Raw genomic sequence first — 24,725 nt, forward strand, 5'->3', positions numbered from 1 at the left:
TGTTCAGAAGAGATGGGGGAATCTTCCAGTGTTAACAATTTATCATTAAAATGTGAATTTTTAGAGATATACGACATGGATGACTTGTTGACTTAGAAGCCACGAATTCCCCCAATATGCAAATTTGAATGCCTGAGGCCACATATATGATTGGCTGCCTGGGAAGCCGTGCAGGCCCTGATTTGTGGATTTGAATTCCTCAGCCCTCAGATATGATTGGCTGGCTTAGAAGCCATGAAGGCCCCAATATGCAAATTTGAATGCCTCAGGACACATATATGATTGGCTGGGAAACCGTGCAGGCCCTGATTTGAAAATTTGAATGTCTAAGTCCTCACAGAGGATTGGCTGCCTGGGGACCTGGCAGAAATATATAGAAATACTATGATTAAGCATAAATACTACATTTAGTAGAAATACTATGTTTTAGCACAAATACTATAAAAAGCAGAAATACTATAATTTAGCAGAAATACTATATTAAGCACAAATCCTATAAAAAGCAGAAATACTATATTAGGCACAAATCCTATAAAGAGCAGAAATAGTATGATTAAGCATAAATACTACATTTAGTAGAAATACTATGTTTTAGCACAAATAGTATAAAAAGCAGAAATATTATAATTTAGCACAAATAGTATAAAAAGCAGAAATATTATAATTTAGCACAAATAGTATAAAAAGCAGAAATATTATAATTTAGCACAAATAGTATAAAAAGCATAAATACTACATTTAGTAGAAATACTATGTTTTAGCACAAATAGTATAAAAAGCAGAAATATTATAATTTAGCACAAATAGTATAAAAAGCAGAAATATTATAATTTAGCACAAATAGTATAAAAAGCAGAAATATTATAATTTAGCACAAATAGTATAAAAAGCAGAAATACTACATTTAGTAGAAATACTATGTTTTAGCACAAATAGTATAAAAAGCAGAAATATTATAATTTAGCACAAATAGTATAAAAAGCAGAAATATTATAATTTAGCACAAATAGTATAAAAAGCAGAAATATTATAATTTAGCACAAATAGTATAAAAAGCAGAAATATTATAATTTAGCACAAATAGTATAAAAAGCAGAAATACTACATTTAGTAGAAATACTATGTTTTAGCACAAATAGTATAATAAAGCAGAAATACTATAATTTAGCAGAAATACTGTATTTAGCACAAGTACCAAAAAGTACCAGAAATACTATGATTTAGCAGAATAACTTACAAAATTACAAATATGGAGGCATATTGAAACAGAAATGCAGAGAGGGACACACAAACACAGGCTCTAATCCAGTCAATCAGTCTAACTATATTCAATTTAAATCCTACAATGACATGCTGCCAAATAAGGGCAGGGTCCTCTCTCTCCCACTAAACACACACACACACACACACACACACACACACACACACACACACACAGACACAGAGGGAGAGAGCTGCCGAATTTAAATCCACCAATCAGAGTGGCTGTTTACGTTTTCCCGCCAAAAAAGGTGCATCTTTTTACACACGCAGCAGAGAGAGGCACAGGATTATTGCAGTCTATTTCTCATAGTGACGATCTCCTCAAACAAATGACCATAATTTCCTAACCGTAGGGGCTAGAACGGTCATTCTTACACCGTTTTGTTCAGAAGACATGGGGGAATCTTCCAGTGTTTACAATTTATCATTAAAATATGAATTATTAAAGATATTTGACTTCTAATGCACCATAACTGAGTAGAGCGAAGCAAAAACTGCCTTGACTTGCCCTCAAACAACGCTTTGTAACTTGAAATCTGTTTGGAGTATCAATATCATTCTTTCACCGTAAGAGACAGCAGGCTTTGGTGAACAATCATGGAAATTTTCAGGTCTCTGTGGAAATCCAACAAAAAGTTATGACGAGAGAAAAAAGTGGTTCATTTCCACAGTTTGAAATCTGAAGAAATCTGAGCGAAGGACGAATTTCCTACCCTCAAACAAGTCCAACTCATTTCAGAACGGTAATAGTTGAGAAAGAAATTCTTGAATTGTGAGCGTCAGGAGTGTCTGAAGATATGCCGGGACAAGCCTCATGTCTTAACTTTGCTTCGTTAAGGAGATATGACGATTCGAATATGCCTCTCATTACAGAAATGCAGCGGTGATTTTGAACAAACTCTCCATTGACTTTATATGGAGAGTTTTCTGACCTTGTGTTAGTCTGAGGAGATTTGCGAAAGTTCTATGAATACCACAACAATGATAGTGACATTTTCTGAAAGCCAGCAAAAATACCTACGTTTTGATGTATAATTTGTGGAAGTTGAGTGAAAATTGAGGAAGTAGCAAACAGTTGTTCGGACATGAAGAGAAGACTGCAAAAGCTTCAGTGGCACACTGGAAGCCAAGAGCATAGCAACCATAACAACACATGTATTTTGTGAAAAATCACAATTTTGCAACTCAAAACTTTAAGAGGCATAAAAGTAAAACAGTAAAAGATTTGAAAAAGCTGAATCATACCTGAATAGCCCAATAATTTGTGAACATTTTAAAATTTGAATGGTTGTTCTAGGTGAAAGTATGAGGAAGTAGTTAAGTTTCAAAAACAAGCAAATTTTAGCAGAATTGCTGAAGTTTCCCATTCATTTCAATGGGACAAATTAAAGGAAAAAAGTGGAATATTTTAAAAAGTATAATAGTTAAAAATAGCAAAAGTCATAGCCGGAAAGAGCAAAACTAGCTGAATAGTTTAAAATTTGAACGGTGAAAATCGGCTGAAAATTGTGGAAGTAGTTCTACGGCGAAAAGTGTACGGAAGTCCTAAGAATAATAATAACTAGAAAAATTTGCATTTCCTGCGAAAATGCAGTGTGGATGCTTTAAAGCTGAAGCTGCATGCAAAAAGTAGCTGAAAAAGCTGAAAAGTTGCAGAAATTGTAAAGCTGAAGCTGTCTGCTGAAGATAGTTGAAAATAGCTGAAGAAGCTGAAGAAATCAAAGCTAGTTTTTAAAAAGTTGTTGAAATTTTAATAACTTTGCAGAACAACATCAAGTTAACAAAAATGCAATAACTTAGCAGAAACATAACAATTCAGCAGAAATGTTGTAATTTACCAGAAGCTACAACTTAGCAGAAATGTAATAATTTAGAATAACATAACTTAGCAGAAATGATATAATTTAGTAGAAAATTAATAACTTGGCAGAAATATTACAACTTATCAGAACTGCTATAATTTTGCAGAAATGTAATTATTAGGAAAAAACTGTAAACAGATAAAAGCTAAAAATGATGAAGCAACCTCAAAGTTACTTGTTTAACTGTGAAAAATGACCAGAAACATTAGAAAAGGAAGAAAACCAATTCAATTAAATTTATATAGCGCCAATTCACAACAAAAGTCGCCTTAAGGCGCTTCATAGATACAGAGAAAAACCCAACAATCATATGACCCCCTATGAGCAAGCACTTTGGCGACAGTGGGAAGGAAAAACTCCCTTTTAACAGGAAGAAACCTCCAGCAGAACCAGGCTCAGGGAGGGGCGGCCATCTGCTGCGACCGGTTGGGGTGAGAGAAGGAAGACAGGAATACCAGCCAGCAGATAAACTGATGTGAAACAAAACCAAAGTAAAATTGCAGAATTTACACAGTTGGTGAAATGTAAAAATGGCAACAAAAAACCCCAAACAAACAAACAAACAAAAAAACAAAAACAAACAACATTTAGTTAATAAATGCACAAGATGATTTGATGATAAATATGGTACCAATCTACAAAATACTGTCGAAATGAAGTCCACATTGTGATATATTTCAGGTGTGGAGAGTCACACAGCTAAACAATCGATGTGCATATTTAAAGAATCAAATAAAGAACATTGTTGTGGAATAAATTACAGTGAATAATAATCACTGCCCTGCGTTAGAGAGTGACTTATGATGAGGTATTAATTGGCTTAACTTTACCTCTAACAGCTTTTCACATAGTGCTGTGACCAGGGTGAAATCCATCATAAAGTAACTGTAAACAGTAGAACCATTAGCATGAATGTTATGGTTCTACTCTGATCAAAACTCAAGTCAGCTGTGTGACCTGATATAAAATGATAAAGAGGAACACATATAAATGACCTTTATGAACTTTTCAAAATGACTTTATATGTCTGACCCATTATCTATATATATTAGAGCAGATGTGGAAAACCACTGTTAGACCTACTCTATACTAACACAAACACAGTCACAAATTCATTGCTAGTGTGACATGTGGTCCTTTTTGCCTTTGTCACAGAGGAATGTTAACCATAAATCCAAAAGACAAAACTGAAAAAATATGTTAATTGCAAACATGTTTTTGCTTAGTAAAAGGATTGAAATTACATGGAAACTATCACCTTAAAGCCTCATTGTAAATATCATCACAAAAAGATGTTTTCCACGCGGTTAACAAAGCTCCACCACATCCAATCACTGCATATAAATCTAAAAGAAAACAACAACAAATAAAATGTAATTAACACAAGTGAAGTCTAAGGAGCTTGGAAAGAAAAGCGTCTGGACTTCTTTGAGTTTCTTGAAGACGTTTCACCTCTCATCCGAGAAGCTTCTTCAGTTCTAAGGGTCAATGGTGGAGAGTCCCAGATTTAAACCCAGTGTGAGTTTCTCCCCAAACAGGGACAAAGAACCCCCTGATGATCCTCTACCTAATCACATGAGCCAAGGTGTGAAAGTGGGTGTGGGTCCCAATCAGCCAGGGTTTTGGGTGAGCTCATTGTGAAACCTGGCCCCACCTTATCATGTGATTTCCTGAGGTCAGGAAATCACCCACGCCCACTCTCAGGATGTGAGTGGACGTTACAGTGTCTGGGGAGGGAACTCAAAACTGGATTATAGATGGCAGACAGTTGGTGTTGTAAACCACCGCCTCTGTTCAAAGATGGTCGCTCACAGTGGACGTAAATGGCTTCTTTCACTCCTCCATCTATCCAAAATGTGAACATTGGCATCCTCAAAGAGTGACCTTTGTCCTTTAGATGCAGATGAACTGCTGAGTCTTGTCCCGTGGAGGTGGCTCTTCTGTGTTGTGCCATGCGCTGGTGAAGTGGCTGTTTGGTCTCTCCGATGTAGAAGTCTGGGCATTCCTCGCTGCACTGTACAGCATACACCACATTGTTAAGTTTGTGTTTAGGAGTTTTGTCTTTCAGGTGAACCAGTTTCTGTCTGAGTGTTTTGCTGGGTCTGAAGTACACTGGGATGTCGTATTTGGAGAAAACTCTCCTGAGTTTTTCTGATACACCGGCTACATAGGGGATGACAATGTTGTTGTGTCTGTCTTTCTTATCCTCCCTCGCTGGTGTCTGATGTTCTTTTCTGTGAAGCTGGAATGCAGGCACACTGGACGAGCTTGTTCTAAAAAATACAGAAAAAGGAACATTTTATTTGTGTTAAGGCCTAAAAACTACAAATAAGTTATACAATGAACAATATTGAAATACCTTATAGGTGCTGCGGGCCACATAACCAGAATCCAGAGCAATCTCACACTTACATGATGGTGAGGAAAGACATGAGCTCTGCAATGAGGTTTGAATGTCTCAGTTGGGACACTGAAGAACTCAGAAGACAGCAATACCTGCACCGAGAGACAGAGTAGAAAAAGCATAGATTTGTAATCCATAATGTCAATTAAAACTCAAAAAGTGTCAACAAGTATAATCATTTGAGTGTGGAATTGTTTATTCAATAAACAGGATTTTAATTAATTAATTGAATTAAAAACACTGACATTTTTTTATCAAAGATAAAGAATCATACCTCTCTCTGCTCTGAGGATCACTGAGCATCTCTGACAGGAAATACAGTTTCCTCAGTAGGAGTCATCATTGATGGTCTCAGAGGTTGTAGTGTGGCAGCATGATGATGGTCTCCAGATCAGGCAGGAGGTCAGGTGATGGGTGTGTCATCTTCTCCATTGAAGACACACTGGTATGGCAGTTCATAACACAGCAGTCTCCTTGTGGCATGTAGTTATCTGTGCAGTCCAGCACTGATGGATCAGGTTTGGCTCAGCAGTTCATGAAGATGGTGTTAAGATGTTGTTGTTTCAGCTGAGGATGGTGAAGTTTGAAGGTTTTCCCACAAAGGAGACTGTGCCCTATCTGAAAAAATATATCTAACAAAACACGTGCTTATAACACCACCCACCCAGCTCAGCCCCCAAGTGTCTATGTAATGCTGGTATGGGGTGTCGGTTACTAAGTTTAATTAGTGCATCAGAAAGCGGGGGCTACACCTAAAGCCCACACTTTCTGATGTCTTTGTTTATTAGCAGCTTTTTCCAGCTGCTCAGAGCATTCTGACTTGGCCTTTATCCACCCAAACCCAAACCCACCCGGATAAAGGCCAAGTCAAACTCACACACCATACCAGCATTACATAGACACTTGGGGGCTGAGCTGGGTGGGTGGTGTTAAACTGTAGTCGGGAACTTTCAGAAAACTATCCATTTACTTCTAAATCAGTTTTTATACATATTCTGTAAGCTGTACTAATGTTTTTCTCTACATAATGTATCATTATAGACATCTCTGGTAGCCTAAAGATAGTTTAAAACTTTTGACATTTTTTACCTGTAAAACATGATAAGCAAAAACTCATTCATCACAAAAACTTTTGATTCTACAAAATCTACTATAATCAAGAAAATATAATTGTCTGTATTTATTCGTGTATGTCATCATAATAAATACCTGCATTTATCTGGGATTTATTTATTTACTATTTCATATTTTAAAGCCCTTGGAGGGGAAGATCTCGTTTGTTGAGCTACATACGTCATAGTAAAAAGATTTAGTCATTTAAAACATGATGTTGGTTTATCAAATGTTGCAGCACATTTCAGATCAGAGGTGCATGATAGCAGATGTTCTCTGCTCTGCATGAAGTTCAGCAATGATTTGGTGAAATGATTAATAACATTGCAATAAGAAAGGGTCTTCTGACAGACAGAGTAGGGAAGACCCTTTTTTCAATTAAAAATCTTTTTCATGCTCTACAATCAGTAAACTCTGTAACAAACATGATCTGTAGTTGTTTCAAAACTCACCAGACGACTTCATGATTGGCTCGAGGACAGGACACAAAAGACAGGGTTGTGGTAACTGTAATATGATCTCAGAACACCTGAATACAGACATTTCTGTGGCTGAGAAATAAAAATGAGGTCAAGCAGGGTGTTCTTGTCTGTAGTGGCAGAAGTGATCAGCTGTGAATACCCTCTCGACTGAAACTGCTCCAGAATCTGTTTTCTTCCACTCTGCAACTGGTTCTCATTAAAATCTCCACACACAATTATTGGGTGACAGTCCATTATTTCAAGTGAATCTAAAAGACTTACCAGGTTTTGCATGAATGGTGTCAAACTGTAGTCAGGGGGTCTGTACACAACAGCAATGAGTGCAGGGAATGGAGCCTGAACCTTCAACACTAAAAACTCAAGATCAGTGACATTATGCAGATACTGTTTTACCTGAACCTGAAAATGATTCCTCAAATACACAACAACTCCCCCACCACTTCTGCTGGCCATGTGAGGAAAGTTTGTGTAGGACACATGTCTGTTGCGTTTGAACATGGTGTAGCCGTCCAAATGAAGACTGTCTGCAACAAAGGAGCCTTGAAGGTGAGACTCAGTGAGACACAAAACATCTGCTAAACACATTTCATGATGACTCTTGATGTCACTGATGTGAGATGGCAAACCCTCTGTATTGTGATGGATCAGTGTAAGAGTGTCAAGTCTGCTGGCTGTTTCTCTGACCTGAAGAAGAGGCATCATTTCCTCAACACTGGCTTGTCTCATGGTTTGGAGCGCTGCAGTTACCTCGGGATTGGCGTAAATCTTTTTCTCATCCAAGTCCTGCAAATAGAGTCCACTGAGAGACGTCACCCTGCTGAGAGCAACATAAGCCATACCTGGTTCAAAAATGTTCTTCATTGAAACTACAGCTGTCTGTGTTGTAAGACCCTGAGTTTTGTGAATTGTGCAGGCGAATGCTAGCTTTACAGGAAACTGTCTGCGTACCGCTCCTTTAAACTTCAGACTCTCCTCTGCTCTCTCAATGTAAACAAGATCATCAGATGCTGCATTAGCATTGCGGTTGTGTCTCATAGGCTGCCGGTTGTCCATCCTGAGCCCCAGTTTAATTATGTGTCCATCATTTTCAGATCTCACCACCTTTACCAGTATACCAAAAGCACCGTTGACTAAACCGTTTAGTGTGTCCAAGTTTCTGGTCAGCATGACTCGAGCTCCTTCAGCAACATTCAGAGTGTCAGGTAAATCATTTCGCCCACCTGTAAATGGTTTGTCTCTTCGTTCCATTCTGCCTGTACATTTATCCTTCTGGAAATCGTCTGCATTGATTATTATGATGTTTGAATGAAGCTTCTTCAGGGTATCTATGTTGTGGGATTCCACATTCTTGTTGGTGGCATAAATGTGTAAGACCTCAGTTGGACATTCTTCTGGTGCAGTCACAGCCTGTGACAACAAATCTCTGTCGCACTGAGAAAGCTCATCTGTCTTTTCTTTGACTCTAATCCTGTTCAGCATCTCTGCAAAGGCCACATCATCTTTCTGACGCATGATCTCGGTTAGAGTGATCATCTGAAAATGTTCCTGCCATAGGTCAATCTGTTCTGGATCGTAAACACAGAGAGGTTTAGACTGTCGCACTGGTGGCAGCTGGTAAAAATCTCCAACAGCTAAAACTGACATTCCACCAAAAGGTCTCTGAGTGCCTTTGATTTGTTTCAGTCTTGCATCCACATAAGCAAAAAGGGGTTTTGAAACCATTGAAATCTCATCAATAACAATAATTTCAGCATTCATCAGCTCAGATCTGACTTCATCCAGTTGGTTACCAAGTCCTTGAATGGGTGGTTTCAGACTCCTGGGTAGTTTCAGTAGAGAATGTAACGTAGAGCCACTGATAGAAAAAGCTGCTGTACCGGTAAATGAAGTCAGTAAAACAGTTGGATTTGATATGTCAGCTTCTTCTGCATTAGCAGGCAGTCTGCTCAGGATCTTTGATGCTTCAGAATGAATACACTTAATCAGATGTGACTTTCCAGTTCCTGCACCACCGTTGATATAGAAGAAAAATGGATCTGGGTTCAAACCACAAACTCGCTGAATACACCAGTCTCTTATGGCATAGAACACGCAGGCCTGCTTCTGGTTCAGATTCTGATACATTACACGTACCACGGCTGGATCTACTGCAGGTTGTTCTCTGATGGCTCTGATCTCTGTTACAGCATCAGACTGACGACTGTAGTCGGGAACATTCTCCTGTTCGTTCTCATCATCAGAATGTCTCTCAGGAAGATTCTCATCACATTGCAGCCTCACAACTTCAGATTCAGGAGCAAGATTACACCATTCATCAATCACAACATCCCTATTTTGTTCAAACTCTTCCAGTGCACTCTCAATATCCTCAGAGTTCTTCTCATACTTGTCTTTATTTCTTTTCACAACCCTTTTCACAGACTCACTGTGGTCTGAACATGGAAGTCGTACAAAACCTGAGTTGTAGAAGGACTGATAGGTTTGGAACCCTTGTGGTTTCAGTTCCTGCTCTGATCTGTGTGGAAGGTAAAGTCTCAACAGTCGACCATAATATTGCTCAGGATCTTTTTCCTGTGAACAGTGGTAATACCGGATTATAGCTGGTTTATCATTCTTTCGCCTTTGTACAAATCCAAGCTGGTTTAGAAGAGGAAGCACATCTTTTCCTTCATTTGGACCACTCACCAACCTGCACAAGGCAGCAAAATCAGCCAGTGACATTTCCTCATATTCTGGGGTCTCAGGTCTGCATTTGTATTTATCACTCAAACTTGTCATCCAAATATTACAACTGTCGTGTGTTGTGCTTTCCAGGAAGCTCATGGGCCGACTCATTTTTACTGGGTTATCATCTGTTGGTACAAATACAACACTGCGGGAACATTTTTTCATTTTTAGGCCACAGACTCGAGTCACACACTCCTGTGCGCTGATCTCTCTCTTTTTTGAGTAAGCCTGCATCACAGCTCTCATTTCATCACATTCATTGACAGTGTTCTTATCAGAGTTGTCAATAACTGTCTTCAGGTATTCAGAGAGGCCAGATTCTTTCTTTGTTATATATTTACAGAGGTATTCTATACATGAATAGGCATTCAAAATGAATGAGACATCTAAATTAGAGTTCCAGGCTTCAAGCAGGTCTGGGTTGTAATTGTTGATCCAACACTCATTTGGGTCACGTTTCAGAATCAGAGCTGTTTTCTTGTTTATGTCTTGGAGGCATTGTTCATACTCATTCATTGTCAAGTTGCATCGTGACAGAATCTGCTCTATGGTGAGGGAAGCAGCTTCAGGTTCCTTCAGCAGGTTCAACAAAGGTCTGAGTTTGGCTTTTGCAGCTTCAGTGTCTGAATCCTCATCCTGTCTCACAATCATTGTTCTTGTGGCTGGTGGTTTGGGAAACCCAAATCTACAACCAGAGTTCACACTCTTAAAGCATGTCTTTGTGTGGTTTTTGCTGTGCTTTTGTAGCTCAGTGACTTTTTTGTGCAGTTCAGGTTGTTTTTCTGGATCAGGGAGTTGAGCTGAGATGTATCTGTCCACAAAGTCACAGACAGTTTGGTCATCATCCACATCTGCTTCTACCTTTTCTCGAATCCACAGCAACATGTGTATATGTGGACTACCTCTGTGCTGGAACTCAACTCTGTAAAAGTAATCAATGATCTCACCAAGGGGCTGTGCAGGAGAAAAAAGCAAATCTCTGAACAAAGCCTCAACACGTTTATCAAACATTCGCATGGTGGTTACTGGATTTGATCTTAGAATTTCACACTTTTCTGACCAGTCCAGGGCTTCAAAATCAACCTCTTCACCTTGCTGTCTCTTTATTGCTTGAATCACTTCAGGCCATCTCATCTCAGCAGCAGAGAAAGTGACAAAGAACTGAGGTGTTCCTATTTGGCGAACCATGCTGAATAGATCTCTGGTAGTTTTCTGCCAGTAAGCTGGAGTTCCTCTGAGTGGCTGCATAAATCTGATTGCATCTTTATTTCTTACCAGCTTCTCTACTTCTGTCTTACTTTGTAACATTCCTGATGTGATTTTGCGTCCATCTTTGGTCATAGTTTTACCTTTCCTTAGCTGTATTGTCATGCTGGAATTAGCCAAATGTATTTCAGTGACAAACTGTGAGAAAAACAGGTAATTTGTGTCTTTAGCAAATCTTGCATCAATGTTGAAAAGCCTTGACTTGAAGTAAGCACTTGGTGTGAGCTTGAGACGTCTCTTTTCATCCAGTGTATTCTGACCAGTAGGAAACTGCACAGGAAATGCCATGGCTTCCAAATGAGGAGTTCTGAAGAAGCTAACAGGATTGTTTCTTTCTGCAGGAGCCACACAATATGTGTTATCAGTGAAACAGAGAATCTCTTCTGAAATGTCTACAGGCTGCAGACAACTTTCTAGAGCAAAACCTCCATTGTTCAAATCACTTTCTGGTTCATCTGGATTTTGTTCCTCTGGTTGTTCATCACAGGATTGCATATTAATATCTTGGTCACTTTGAGACTCACTTTCGCACAAAAGGGCATCTTTTTCATAGTTGTCAATTTCCATTAAATCTGCTTCATTATAATCATCACTTGCCATGCTGGCTTCATCACTGCTGTCATCATCAGGTAACGTTGGATCACAAAGCAATGCATCATCTCTGATAACAATATCTGTGTACTGTGGATGAATTTGTTTCAGTTTACGCAGAGCTTGAATGAGTTTAGACCAGGTGACAGTCTGGAACAGCTGATGGCCTTTGTAGCACAGTCGTCTTTTCAATTTCACCCTCATGATCTGTGATTGGCTTCTGATCCTCGGTAAACTGTCAACTGTTTGTTGGACCTCAGATGGTACACACACCACATTACCACGTATGAGTCTCTGTCTCCCCTTTGGAAGAGGAATAATCTTAGCAAATGGTATGCATTTGGCAATCAGATGTCTCTCCAAAATGTTGAGATCACAAAGTTCAGCTGGAATATCCTGCAGTTCTAAACCATTAACAGCAGCAAGCCTGGGCATGCATCCACTTTTGAGGGAACTGTGACACGTGTGACAGATATACTCTTTTTTTCTCTCAACAGGAAAGCTGCAGTGATCATTACATGCTTCATCACACACATGAACAAATTTACCAGTTAGACACTGCTGAGCTACAGTCTGGTGTTTTGAGTAATTTTGTCTTTTGCAGATTTTCACCTGATTAGGAAAAGAAGCTTTTAGACAAACAGTACAAACATAAGATGGTGCTGACTTAATGTTTGATCTGAAACGAGATATGGCCTCATTCATTAAAGTGTTCTCTGGATGACACTGTAAAGTCTCAGTTGGTCGATGCATCTGCCGATATTTCCGTTTTATATTCATTGCACATCTGATATTATGCATCTGTCTGAAAGAAAAACCGTTCCAATATTTTACTCTCATTCGTTCTCTCATATTGTCCTTGTGTTGTTGCTGAAATTGTTTTTCTTCTCCATAACGCTTAGTCATATAAGATCGTTTTTTCTGTTTAAAATCTTCGCTTTTTTTATATAGGTTATATACATATGACCTCATGTAAGCTTTATGTTTCTCTCTGAATCCAGCACAAGTTCTGTATATTCTTCTTATACGCTCTTTCTGCTTATCTCTGAATATGGGAGACTCTCTATACGTTCTTGTTATACGTTCCTTCTGCTTTTCTCTGAATAGGGGATTGTCTCTATATGTCCTTATGACACGTTCTCTTTTTCTCTCTCTAATTTTAGCACTTTCTCTATACATCTTTCTCAAATGTTCTCTGTGTTTCTCCTTATAGGTAGCATTTAATTTATACAGCTCATTTTTGTACAGACTCCTTTTATGTCTGTGATCAGGATCATTACACTTCTTAGTTGAATTTCTTTTCTTTGTCTTGAAGCTTTCATCAAACCTGTACATCTGCCTTTCTTTCGTCTTCTGATTTTCCTTTCGTTGTGGTAGCTTTTGTTGGGCTAATAATCTTCTCCTCATTTTTTGCCTTTCCTGTTTATTACGTTTCAGCAGTTTATCTGAGAGTTCCTCTGTTATCTTAGTTGAACTGGAGGCACTGTTTGAATCATTGTGAGGAACAGAATCTGGTGTTACCGGAGTTTCTCTCACAGAAGATGCAGAGGTTTTCTTTTCAAAATAATCAGAATGATGTTTTTTTCCGGGAGCAGCTGTCTCATTTGAAGAATCAACTCTGGATGACATTACTTCACTGGTTAAATCTTTGGTCACAGGTTTCCGTGTCTGCTCAGTGTATATTTCGGAGTTTAATTCATGAACACGTTCATTTAAAGCTGGTGCTGGTGCACTTGTAGCTGTTTGTCTGTATTCGGTGGTTTGATTAGCATCTCTTTGGTCAGCAGCGTTTTCACTGTGAAACTCGATGGGCTGTAGCTCATAAGTGCAGCTTGGTGCGATGCTAAACATTCTGTACAAACGTTTGATCCTGTCAATCATGTCATTAAGACGTGTGAATTTCAACATAACTGCAGTTCCACCACTTACACTTAGCGACAATGGCATACCAGTAGACTTACGTGGGTGAGGGTCAAAATATGCATATTCACCTGAAGTCAGCCTGCTAACAGCGATGACTGTTCCTCCCATGACTAGCAAAGCGTAGCGAATGTCTGAAGCCAAACACTGTAGTCCCTGTTCAAGGCTCGGAAAGTGATCTGTACCATCAAATGTGCCGTAATGAGCAAACTGAGACATGTCGACTTGATACTCGTGTGTGCGGCTGGTAACAACTGAGGGAAGTTCATCGCAGGCTAGAAACACGCTGTTCACAAACCTCAGTCTGGCATCTGAATAGACGGCATGGCCTTTGTCCAACACACGGTTTAGATCTGCTCTGGTAATAAATTCATCCTCGTGTAAGAATGACAGGAAAACCAAACTGTTAGCCATGCATTGCTGATTCCGGTACTTTCCATACCTAGGAGAAGCCTGGCTTCGGGAAGCACAGACACTACTCACTCGTGGACTTTCACTGTTTGTAACCTGTACATGAGACTGTCCTGGAGCTTGTCCATCATGCTGTGTTTGTGCAGTTAGCTGGGGTTCAGTCTGGATTACCTGCATAACTTCAGGCTCTGGGACAGACACTGAGGGAACACCTTTCTTTACCACATCTGCATAAGACACTGTGGCTGTCTCTCCATCATGCTGTGTTTGTACAGTTAGCTGGGGTTCAGTCTGGATTACCTGCATAACTTCAGGCTCTGGGACAGACACTGAGGGAACACCTTTCTTTACCACATCTGCATAAGACACTGTGGCTGTCTGAACACTGCTCTGCACTTCTGTGCTGGGAAAAGCTGAAACACACACCTTTACCTGCTCACTGCTCTGAGAAACATTCACCTGTTCTTTCTGCTTTTGCCATCTAAGCTTCTGGGACTGCGACCTTTGACTTTTTCTTGGCATTTTGCTGAAGTACAATCTGGAACTTATATGTGGTTATACACAAATATAAACAAAACTGAACCTTGAAACAGAAAAACTTATAACTCCTCAAGTTACTGTTAAATCTGAGAAATGTACTATTATACTATAAAATGTTTTTATGAATATATGAATAGATGTTAAAAAGCTGATTTGTACTCCAAACTCAAAAAATAAAGGAAATTCAAAGTTCTCTGGAAACAATTTGGTGCGTTTTATTGTACCTCTTTTAGAAACGGGGTTTCTTCAGCTGGATGTTCTGCAGCAGTCAGGAAACAGGAAGTCTGGGTCCTCAGGCACTTCTCGATGACAATACTAACTGAATACTTACACCGAGTGACAAAATGGGTTTGTCCTTAAATAATAGTACTATAAACTTGCAGTCAAATGTTATAGCCAATGAAACAGACTAACAGACTGGATCTAATTTATTATTTATCTGAATGTATGTATTACAAAATAACCAGATTATCTTATTACAAATAAACTTATAAAAAGGTGATATTTTATACAATTGATCAAAGTAAGCCAAACTAGCAGTCCAAACTAAAGTCTAATGCAAAATTAAAATGACAAATGTAGGGCTGTGTAAGTAGTTTCTACTATAAGTTCTACTGTACTGTAATTCTACTACTGTATATTCAACTTGTAATTTCCAGCAAAATGACTGAATGTGAGAGAGTTTAAAGACAGGAAAGAAAGAGCAGTGAGAGCAGAGATCTCTCAGAATTCTGTAACAGATAGATCAAGTTCTGGTAACTTGGATTTCTGAAAATTGGATTCTGAAAGGATTCTCAAAACTTGGATTCTCAAATTAGATAGAGCAGTAGAGATAGAGGGATACAAGATGGAATGGCTTTCAAATTAGATAGAGCGGTAGAGATAGAGGGATACAAGATAGAATGGCTTTCAAATTAGATAGAGCGGTAGAGAGAGGGATACAAGATAGAATGGCTTTCAAATTAGATAGAGCGGTAGAGAGAGGGATACAAGATAGAATGGCTTTCAAATTAGATAGAGCGGTAGAGATAGAGGGATACAAGATAGAATGGCTTTCAAATTAGATAGAGCGGTAGAGATAGAGGGATACAAGATAGAATGGCTTTCAAATTAGATAGAGCGGTAGAGAGAGGGATACAAGATAGAATGGCTTTCAAATTAGATAGAGTTGGGAGAGTGATAGGATAGACAGAATTGCTTATAATGATAGAGAGAGAGAGGATCTTCTGCAGCAGGTCACCTGTAAGACACAAAAGGACTGGAATTAGTCGTATTTCCAATATGCTTGGATTTACCATATTCTTCAGACTATATGGCACACCTAAAATCCTGTCATTTTCTCAAAAATATACAATGTGCCTAGTGTATCGATTCTGGTTATGCTTACTGACCTCAAACGGGATTTCTGTGGTACACAGCGCTCAAAATTCTGTCAAATATTTTAGTAATACTTCGGTAAGCTACAAAGCTGCGCTGCTTGATGTATTGTCAGAGCATTATGGCTACCATAGTCAGGACCCTCGCAGAGTAATTCGTACGGTGCTTCAACATAACATTATGGTGTGTGTACAAGGACCTGGCATGTGCTAAGAGACATGCTTATGAAGCAGATTTCAAACTGATCAACCCATGAAGAGTTTGATGGATTTGTAGATGAGGAATGAACTGAAAAAGTGAGTGTATTGTTCTGTATTTTATGTGTTACAACTGAACAGTGTTGAGAGTTGTTGTGAATGACTTGAATAAAGTTGGACTTATCTGACTGTTTGTTCGGCTTAATCTGCCTTAAAAACAGGCTTGTTTATTGACATTATGCCTTATAATCTCAAAAATACAGTACATGTAGGGCTTTAAATACTAAAGAGTTCTACAGTAAATTATTGGAGTGAACAGAATGACAATGTTTAACAAATGATGGTGGAACTGTTATAAGGACATTTTTACGTTCTATTAAAACAATAAACTAAGTCTAAACTCAAACCAAGACGTGCTGCTACAGTAACTTACTGTAAATATTATATGGTCCAACAAAACCAACACACTGAGGTTAGAGCAGACAGTTTCAGGCCACTCTGTATGAATTTTGGCAAAATGAGAAATTTGGAGACAGCTAGTTTCTACACAGCAGTTTCTACATATTTCAGTCACATTTGGGGCATGTTTGATACACAGCAATAAGCACTACACTAAATCTATAATAAACGTATCATAGCTGATATAAAGGCCTAATTACCATAATTTAGTATGATGATAATTTCTTTGTAGATCATTTCATGATAAAAAGAACAGAAGTGAGTGCTGTATCTGAGCTGTTGCATGTAAGATCTTTGCTGGAGATTCCCACATTTCTTAAACAAACAAACAAACAAACATGACTTTCAGACAGTTCATCTTTTGTAAATTAGGGCAGGATTATTTTCAAAAAACAGCCTTGATAAAAAATATCAGGCCACTATAAAATGTCTTATGTTTATGTTTTCATCCCACCTATATTTTGCAAGTCATTATGACAAATTACAAAAAGCAGTTTTTAGGCAGTGATTTAAGGGAAGAAGCTTTTGAAATCCACCATGCCCTACCACCAGTGGTCTCAAACTCTGGTCATTAAGGCCTGGTGTCCAGAAACTTTTCTATGTGTCCCTGTTGCAACACACCTGAATAACATTAGTAGGTCATTAGCAAAACTCTACAGAACGTGACTGCATGCTGAGGTGGTAATTCAGCCATTTGATTCATGTTATAGCAGCTCATGAGTGAATGAACATGATGCAATGAAAGTACTTTTAGAAGTACATTTTTCCAAACACTTAAATTACTTAAATTTGAACAGTCTTCGGGGATGCCACTTCAACACAGTCAAATTCTATACTCTCACTAATGACCTACAAATGTTATTCAGGTGTTTTGTAACAGGGACACGTGGAAAAGCTTCAGGACACCGGCCCTTGAAGAGTGGAGTTTGAGACCCCTGCCCTATGTGAATATTTAATTGTCCCTAAACTGCTAGTCGTGAGCTGCTCTAATGTGAAACAAACACATATAGTTCTGTAAAGGTTTACAAAGAGATTTCTAAGGATCTGGAGACCCCAGAAAACAGAAACCCTCCCAGACGTTGTAGCTGAACAGGCAAAAACAAGTTGCCTAATAATATCTCGATGATAACCAAGAGCTGTGCTGACTAACTGCACTAAACTGAATCATCTATAGTGAGAGAAAAACACCAGCATTAAAGTCAAACATGGTGCTGTTACTGTGATGTCCCAGAGTTCCTTTACTACTTCAGGACCTACATCAACTCATCAGGTCCTGGGCTTAAGTTTAATCACACTTAGGATCTGAAGCACACAAGCAAGTCCAATTGAATGAATGAAACAAAACACTTGGTGTAAACGAATCAGTCTGGACTTTAATGAAATTAAGATACTTGGTATGACTTGAAAACCCTATCCATCCATCCATCCATCCATTCGCTTCCGCTTATCCTTTTCAGGGGGCACTGGAGCCTATCCCACCTGTCATAGGGCGAGAGGCAGGGTACACCCTGGACAGGTCGCCAGTCTGTCGCAGGGCCAACACACAGGGACAGACAACCATTCGCACTCACATTCATTCGCAGATACACACCTAGTGACAATTTGGATTATTCAATTAACCTATCCCCACAAGCTGCATGTCTTTGGACGGTGGGAGGAAGCCGGAGTACCCGGAGGGAACCCACGCAAACACCGGGAGAACATGCAAACTCCACACAGAAAGACCCCGGCCTGATGTTGGAATTAAACTCAGGACCTTCTTGCTGTGCGGCAACAGTGCTAACCACCGTGGTACTTGGTATGACTTGAAAACCCTATAATTAAGACTTTTTTCTTTTCTTTTTTTGCCTGTCCTGTTTGGATCTAATTAAGACAATTCTGAAATTATAGTGGACCAAAATCAACCAGTGATGTAAACCAGTCATTACCAGTTACTGTAAATGCTTGATGGTAATTGTTGCTATCAGGGCATCCACAGCTGGGTATTAGAGACCAATATGTTTTTACATTAGACCAGGTTGTTCTGGTTCAAAAATGAAATCATCACTTTAAAACTGCTTTTTGTATTTATCCAGGTCATCCTTGTTAGATGATTTGAAACATGTGAAAAAAAGCATAAACAAAATAAATCTGCAAGGAAGAAAGACCTTTCTCAGCACTGTACCGCAGACAAAACCTTTACTTACCAGACTTGCGACGATCAGATCAGTATCCTAGAGAAAGGAAACAACACATCAGATCACTGTTTAATGACTTACACTGTTGAACCTCTTCACACACAATCCAATTTACTGTGACATGAAATAACTAGTAAGATCCTCAATTTCTTCAAGCCTTTATGAACTCACTGTAGTCTAAAGAGGACAAACTTTAGTTACAGAGTCTCACATGACGATAACATGTGTAATAAAGGCATGCATACTACAGAAGTGCAAAGAAGAGGCACCAATATTTGTTGGTACAGATTATGGCTTTTTAGCTCCATCATTTTCTATCACAAGTCAGTGCTTAATAAAGTGTGGAAAAACCACAACTGTTAGAATCAACGGAAAACCTCATTAGGTTTTAGTTCTGATCTGAATATGTAAATCCTAAAATACATGTAAATTCTGACATGTTATAGTAACAACAGTGGCACGCCATTTTTGCAATTAATTTCTTAAAAATTATAATAAAAAGTCCTTCCATTGTACCTGTTGGCAGGAATCTTTTTGTATTTTGCAATATTTCCCTTTTATATATAATTTTCAAACACATTGTATCAAGCAACTTATTAAGAAACTGATTTAAACTTAGTGTACATAAATTACACACAGGTTTTAACATACACAACATTGCCTACTCACAACTCTGGTTCTCTTAGTCTTTTATTATTGCTTAAATGTTTAACCTACCACTTCTGTTCACTCAGGCAAAAATACTTCTATAGTGGTCTGACTTTAATGTAATACATAAGCAGAATATGAGTGAAGATATAAATCAACAACTGTGGTGCTCTTAAGTGTTTAAGCTACCACTTACACTAACTCACCTAAAATGCGTTCATAGTTATGTCTGCTAGGTAAATCCATAAACAAACGGAGAACATGAACAACTGTATAAAAACAGTTGTTTGTGTTCAAACATAAAAATCAGACACAAATGGCCTGTTAAACTTCAGGGACAGTCAGAGGTCATGTGTGGGGCCTTTGCTGCTACAAGGTATAAATTCTGACCATTTGTTTTTGCCCATCAGTAAATGGTAATGTCACAAAAACCAAACTACGTTAGGTAAGTTGCTAAACATGTTACACAGTGACAATGTCATATTACTGCAGTTACAATTGCTGCTTACTTACCAACAAAGGCAAAACCGAAGTTCTGTTTCACTCTGTAACAAAAGAACAAAAATACAGAATCAGACAACTGAAATCAGCATCAGAGTCAATACTGCATCACAATCTGTAGTGGGGAAAAAAATCTGTTAAATTCTTTGTTTACAACAGCTTTACTATAAACACCCCATCTTCTCTTTCTGCACCTTATTAAAGATTTCTGTCTTTATTAAGGTGATGTGTTGTTTTATCCATCTGCAATTCCACAGAAATTCCTCATGAACGTAAAGCTCTAATACTTTGGTGCTATTACATAACACAGCAGATACCACAAGCAATGATTTGCTCGCACTGCACACTTGATCAAATGATAACATCACAGTTTCAAAGCGTGCAACAATCACAAATAATACTTGATACTATAAATGCTTGATGGTAGTTCTTCGTATCAGGGCTTCCACAGCTGGGTATTAGAGACCAGCATGTTCTCACATTAGAACAGATAGCTCTGGTTTGGTTTTCTCTGCTTCATATGTGAAATCATCACTTTAAAATGCTTTTTTGTATTTATTCATATCATCCCTGTTAGATGATTTGAAACATGTGACAAAAAAGCATGAACAAAATAAATCTGCAAGGAAGAAAGACTTTTCCCAGCACTGTACCTCAGACAAAATGAACTCACTTTAGTCTAAAGAGGGCAAAATTTAATTGCAGAGTCTCAAATGGCCTTAACATGTGTAATAAAAACAATAATTACTACAGAAATGCTTTGATAAGCCTTTAAAATTAGACATAAATGGCCTATTAAACTTCAGGGACATTTTTAGGGACACTCAGAGATCTAGTGGGGGGGGGGCCTTTACTGCTTATAAATCCTAAATGTGTTTTTGCCCATGAGCAAATGGCAAGATATCACAAAAAGCCAAACTATTGTATGTAAATTGCTAAAAATGTTACACAATCCCAATTTCATATTGCTTCAGTTACAATCACTGTTTACTTACCAGCAAAGGCAAAACCAAGCTTTATTTCACTCTGTGTAACAAAAGACAAAGAACAAAAATACAGGATCAGAAAACTCAAATCAGCATCAATACTGCATCACTCTCTGTTGTCAAAAAGATTCACTAAACTTCTTTGTTTACTACAGCTGGAATACAAACAACAACTCTCCTCTGTTTTCTTTGGTCTACATCTCATTTAAGATTGCAAAACACTCATACATGAAAAACTGCACGACATATTTTTAAGGCTTTAATATTTGAGGTGGTCTGCATTCAAATTCTACTTCCTAAAATATTACCAACTGCACATAGTATCATAGTAAATATGCTGTAGTTTTAAAATAAATATCTATGTACCATACTAATAATAATATACTGCCATATTTTATTTATGTGAAGGTGGGCTGTTGTTTATTTCATTAATTTCCCACAAAGTGAGAATTTAAACTGTGCTGCAGATTTAGGTTGGCACAAACAAGCCTTTGTTAAACAGTTCTTAAAAATTAAAGTCTACATATTAGGAGTTCTTATTATTCTTGGGCTATGTCCACACGTACACAGGTACTTTTGAAAATGGAGATTTTTCTATGCGTTTGCACCTTTCGTCCACACTTAAACGGCGTTTTCGGTCACTGAAAAACTAAAAACGCTTGCCAGAATATTTTCGAAAACTCCGTTTTTGCATTTATGCGTGGACAGGGAAACGGAGAAAACGCAGCGCCTTTTTTGACGTCACACTGTGCGCCACGTTATTGTTTCGGTGAAATGCATTTCTACAATACGGTTACTGTTAATTGTTCTCTCTGCAGTGTTTAAATGCTTACATATGCGCACACAGTTACTGTCCCCCCACAGATATGACTGGGTTCTGCTTCTATGCCCCATCTTTGTTTACCATTTCCCACCGAGGCTTCTAGACTTCTGATTGGCCAACATTTCTACACGGTTAGGAATATAGCGCCACCTGCTGCTTTGGCATGTTCCTAGCAGCGTTCTCCTTCATTTCTGCATTTATGTGTGGACGGGATTATTTTTTAAAACAGAAACGGAAAATCTCCGTTTTCAAAAATACCCGTGTATGTGGGGACATAGCCTATGTTTAATCCTCAGTTTCTCCCCCCCTCCTTTGTCTTAATTAACCCACAAGACCTGCACACACGTGACTCTTTTTCTCCCGTGTTCGGTCAGAGGCGGTAAAATGGCTCCTTTGATCTTGCCGACAGCTGACACTGAATCTAAGATGGCGGTTCGTTAAAAACTTTACAGCATAAAGAATGAGGCTGTTTTAACCAACTGATTTGTGAAGAGAACTAACTGCACCTTATGTAACAGACTGACAAACACACCAAATGTAATTAATAAAACAACACAATAACCGTGGTTCACAGTCAAATTTTCATTTCACACTGGGCTCAAAGGAGCGCTAGGCATTAGCATCGGGTTGTTAGCTCATCAAACACTCCTTTTACATACAAAAATGACAAAGTTTCACTAAGAAAAAGCAACCACTGTGTTACTCTAATATGAGTTATACCTCGGTTGGCTTTATAAATCACTAAAAGAACTCGTTAAATCGCACAAACAGACTATAAACATTTAGGAGAGAAGAGGAGAAGCAGAGCAGCAGCACTCACCCAGAGCGGACTCAGCGAAGTGTGCGGAAAGGCGGATGTCCGGCAGTCAGGTAAAAGATGAGGCGTTCACGGGTAGTAGGAAATTCCATTATTACACACAATGGGCATTGTAAACATCAAAAATGTAGGTGATTTTAAATATTCTATACAATATTTATTTGCTACAGAAAAAACTCGCAGAACTTTAAATCTATAACTTGAATAAATATTATTAGAAGGCTCTACTCCTGAACACCAACACCAATGAGCTGAGTTCACCAGACCTGAAAAAAAAACAACAACAACCAGTCCAGGACAGTCAGTCTGCAAAGATGTTTTAAAGACAAATATATATATATAAACATTATCCATTAAGGATTCCCCTCAAAACAAATGACTATAATTTCCTAACCGTAAGGGCTAGAACGGTCACTGCACCGTTTTGTTCAGAAGAGATGGGGGAATCTTCAAGTGTTGACAATTTATCATTAAAATGTGAGTTTTTAGAGATATATGACATGGATGACTTGTTGACTTAGAAGCCACGAATTCCCCAATATGCAAATAGTATGATTAAGCATAAATACTACATTTAGTAGAAATACTATGTTTTAGCACAAATAGTATAAAAAGCAGAAATACTGTAATTTAGCAGAAATACTATATTAAAATTAAAAATGCAAAAGACAATAAATGTCCCTAAGGACCTCTGAAGGTTAAACACAAATCCTTTAAAAAGCAGAAATACTATATTAGTCACAAATTCTATAAAAAGCAGAAATAGTATATTAAGCACAAATCCTATAAAAAGCAGAAATAGTATATTAAGCACAAATCCTATAAAAAGCAGAACTAGTATATTAAGCAGAAATCTTATGAAATAGCAGAAATTGTATGATTTAGCACAATAGTAATAAGTTAAACAGAAAAATTGGAAAAGCAAAATGGACAGCTGAAAAAATGCTGAACATGCTGAGGGTCCCTCAAATATACTTGTTAAATGAAACAAATCGGCAAAAAAATATAACAGCCACACAATCACAAATATGGACACATAAGGAAACACACATGCACAGAGACACACACACACAAGATCCAATTCAGTCAACCAGTCTAAATATATTGATTTTGAATCTTACAATGAGATCATCCCATTAAAAGGCTTTCTCTCTCTCTCTCTCTCTCTCTCTCTCTCTCTCTCTGTCACACACACACACACACACACACACACACACACACACACACAGAGGGAGAGAGAAGTAAGTTTCTAGGTCAGCCTGGGAGCTGCTGAATTTGAATCCACCAATCAGAGAGGCTGTGCACTTTTCCCCACCAAAACGGGTGCTTCTGTTTACACACGCAGCACAGAGAGAGACACTGGATTATTGCAGTCTATTTCTCATAGTGACGACTCCCCTCAAACAAATGACCATAATTTCCTAACCGTAGGGGCTAGAACGGTCATTCTTACACCGTTTTGTTCAGAAGAGATGGGGGAATCTTCAAGTGTTGACAATTTATCATTAAAATATGAATTTTTAGAGATATATGACATGGATGACTTGTTGACTTAGAAGCCACGAATTCCCCCAATATGCAAATTTGAATGCCTGAGGCCACATATATGATTGGCTGCCTGGGAAGCCGTGCAGGCCCTGATTTGTGGATTTGAATTCCTCAGCCCTCAGATATGATTGGCTGGCTTAGAAGCCATGAAGGCCCCAATATGCAAATTTGAATGCCTCAGGACACTTATTTGATTGGCTGGGAAACCGTGCAGGCCCTGATTTGAAAATTTGAATGTCTAAGTCCTCACAGAGGATTGGCTGCCTGGGGACCTGGCAGAAATATATAGAAATACTATGATTAAGCATAAATACTACATTTAGTAGAAATACTATGTTTTAGCACAAATACTATAAAAAGCAGAAATACTATAATTTAGCAGAAATACTATATTAAGCACAAATCCTATAAAAAGCAGAAATACTATATTAAGCACAAATTCTATAAAAAGCAGAAATACTATATTAAGCACAAATTCTATAAAAAGCAGAAATACTATATTAAGCACAAATCCTATTAAAAGCAGAAATACTATATTAAGCACAAATCTTATGAAATAGCAGAAACAGTATGATTTAGCACAATAGTAATAAGTTAAACAGAAAAATTGGAA

General features: G+C 38.2%; 3 protein-coding genes across 10 annotated transcripts in view; 1 reads left to right on the forward strand and 2 right to left on the reverse strand.

Annotated features, from left to right (window-relative positions):
* Positions 1 to 24,725, forward strand: part of nthl1 (nth-like DNA glycosylase 1) — a 46,261-nt gene that overhangs the window by 9,260 nt on the left and 12,276 nt on the right. The window lies entirely within an intron of this gene.
* Positions 3,014 to 6,367, reverse strand: LOC146573065 (uncharacterized). The gene is made up of 3 exons (XM_085277606.1): positions 5,804 to 6,367; positions 5,538 to 5,621; positions 3,014 to 5,398 (listed from the first exon to the last, which is right to left on the reverse strand). Exons 1-3 carry the CDS (start codon positions 5,830 to 5,832, stop codon positions 4,810 to 4,812), a joined length of 702 nt encoding a protein of 233 aa, XP_085133732.1. The 5' UTR covers positions 5,833 to 6,367; the 3' UTR covers positions 3,014 to 4,809.
* On the reverse strand, positions 7,283 to 22,975 carry LOC146573066 (uncharacterized). 6 transcript variants are annotated; one of them, XR_014892779.1, is made up of 7 exons: positions 22,568 to 22,975; positions 20,934 to 20,964; positions 19,951 to 19,982; positions 18,799 to 18,825; positions 14,499 to 15,819; positions 7,809 to 7,907; positions 7,613 to 7,648 (listed from the first exon to the last, which is right to left on the reverse strand). XR_014892779.1 is itself a non-coding variant. In XM_085277597.1 (3 exons), exons 1-2 carry the CDS (start codon positions 13,653 to 13,655, stop codon positions 7,538 to 7,540), a joined length of 5,958 nt encoding a protein of 1,985 aa, XP_085133723.1. In that variant the 5' UTR covers positions 13,656 to 13,687; the 3' UTR covers positions 7,289 to 7,425; positions 7,518 to 7,537. The 6 variants fall into 6 exon arrangements, 3 of the variants coding, with proteins under 3 accessions (XP_085133721.1, XP_085133723.1, XP_085133722.1); XR_014892781.1 differs by lacking the exon at positions 7,613 to 7,648 and having other exon boundaries at positions 7,773 to 7,907; positions 14,499 to 14,583; positions 14,804 to 15,819; positions 22,568 to 22,623; XR_014892780.1 differs by lacking the exon at positions 7,613 to 7,648 and having other exon boundaries at positions 7,770 to 7,907; positions 14,804 to 15,819; positions 22,568 to 22,622.

The sequence above is a fragment of the Mchenga conophoros genome, linkage group LG6, assembly GCF_057382185.1.
Source record: "Mchenga conophoros isolate Kocher_MC1m ecotype Shallow Benthic linkage group LG6, M_conophoros_male_GT1.1, whole genome shotgun sequence".
NCBI lineage: Eukaryota > Metazoa > Chordata > Actinopteri > Cichliformes > Cichlidae > Mchenga > Mchenga conophoros.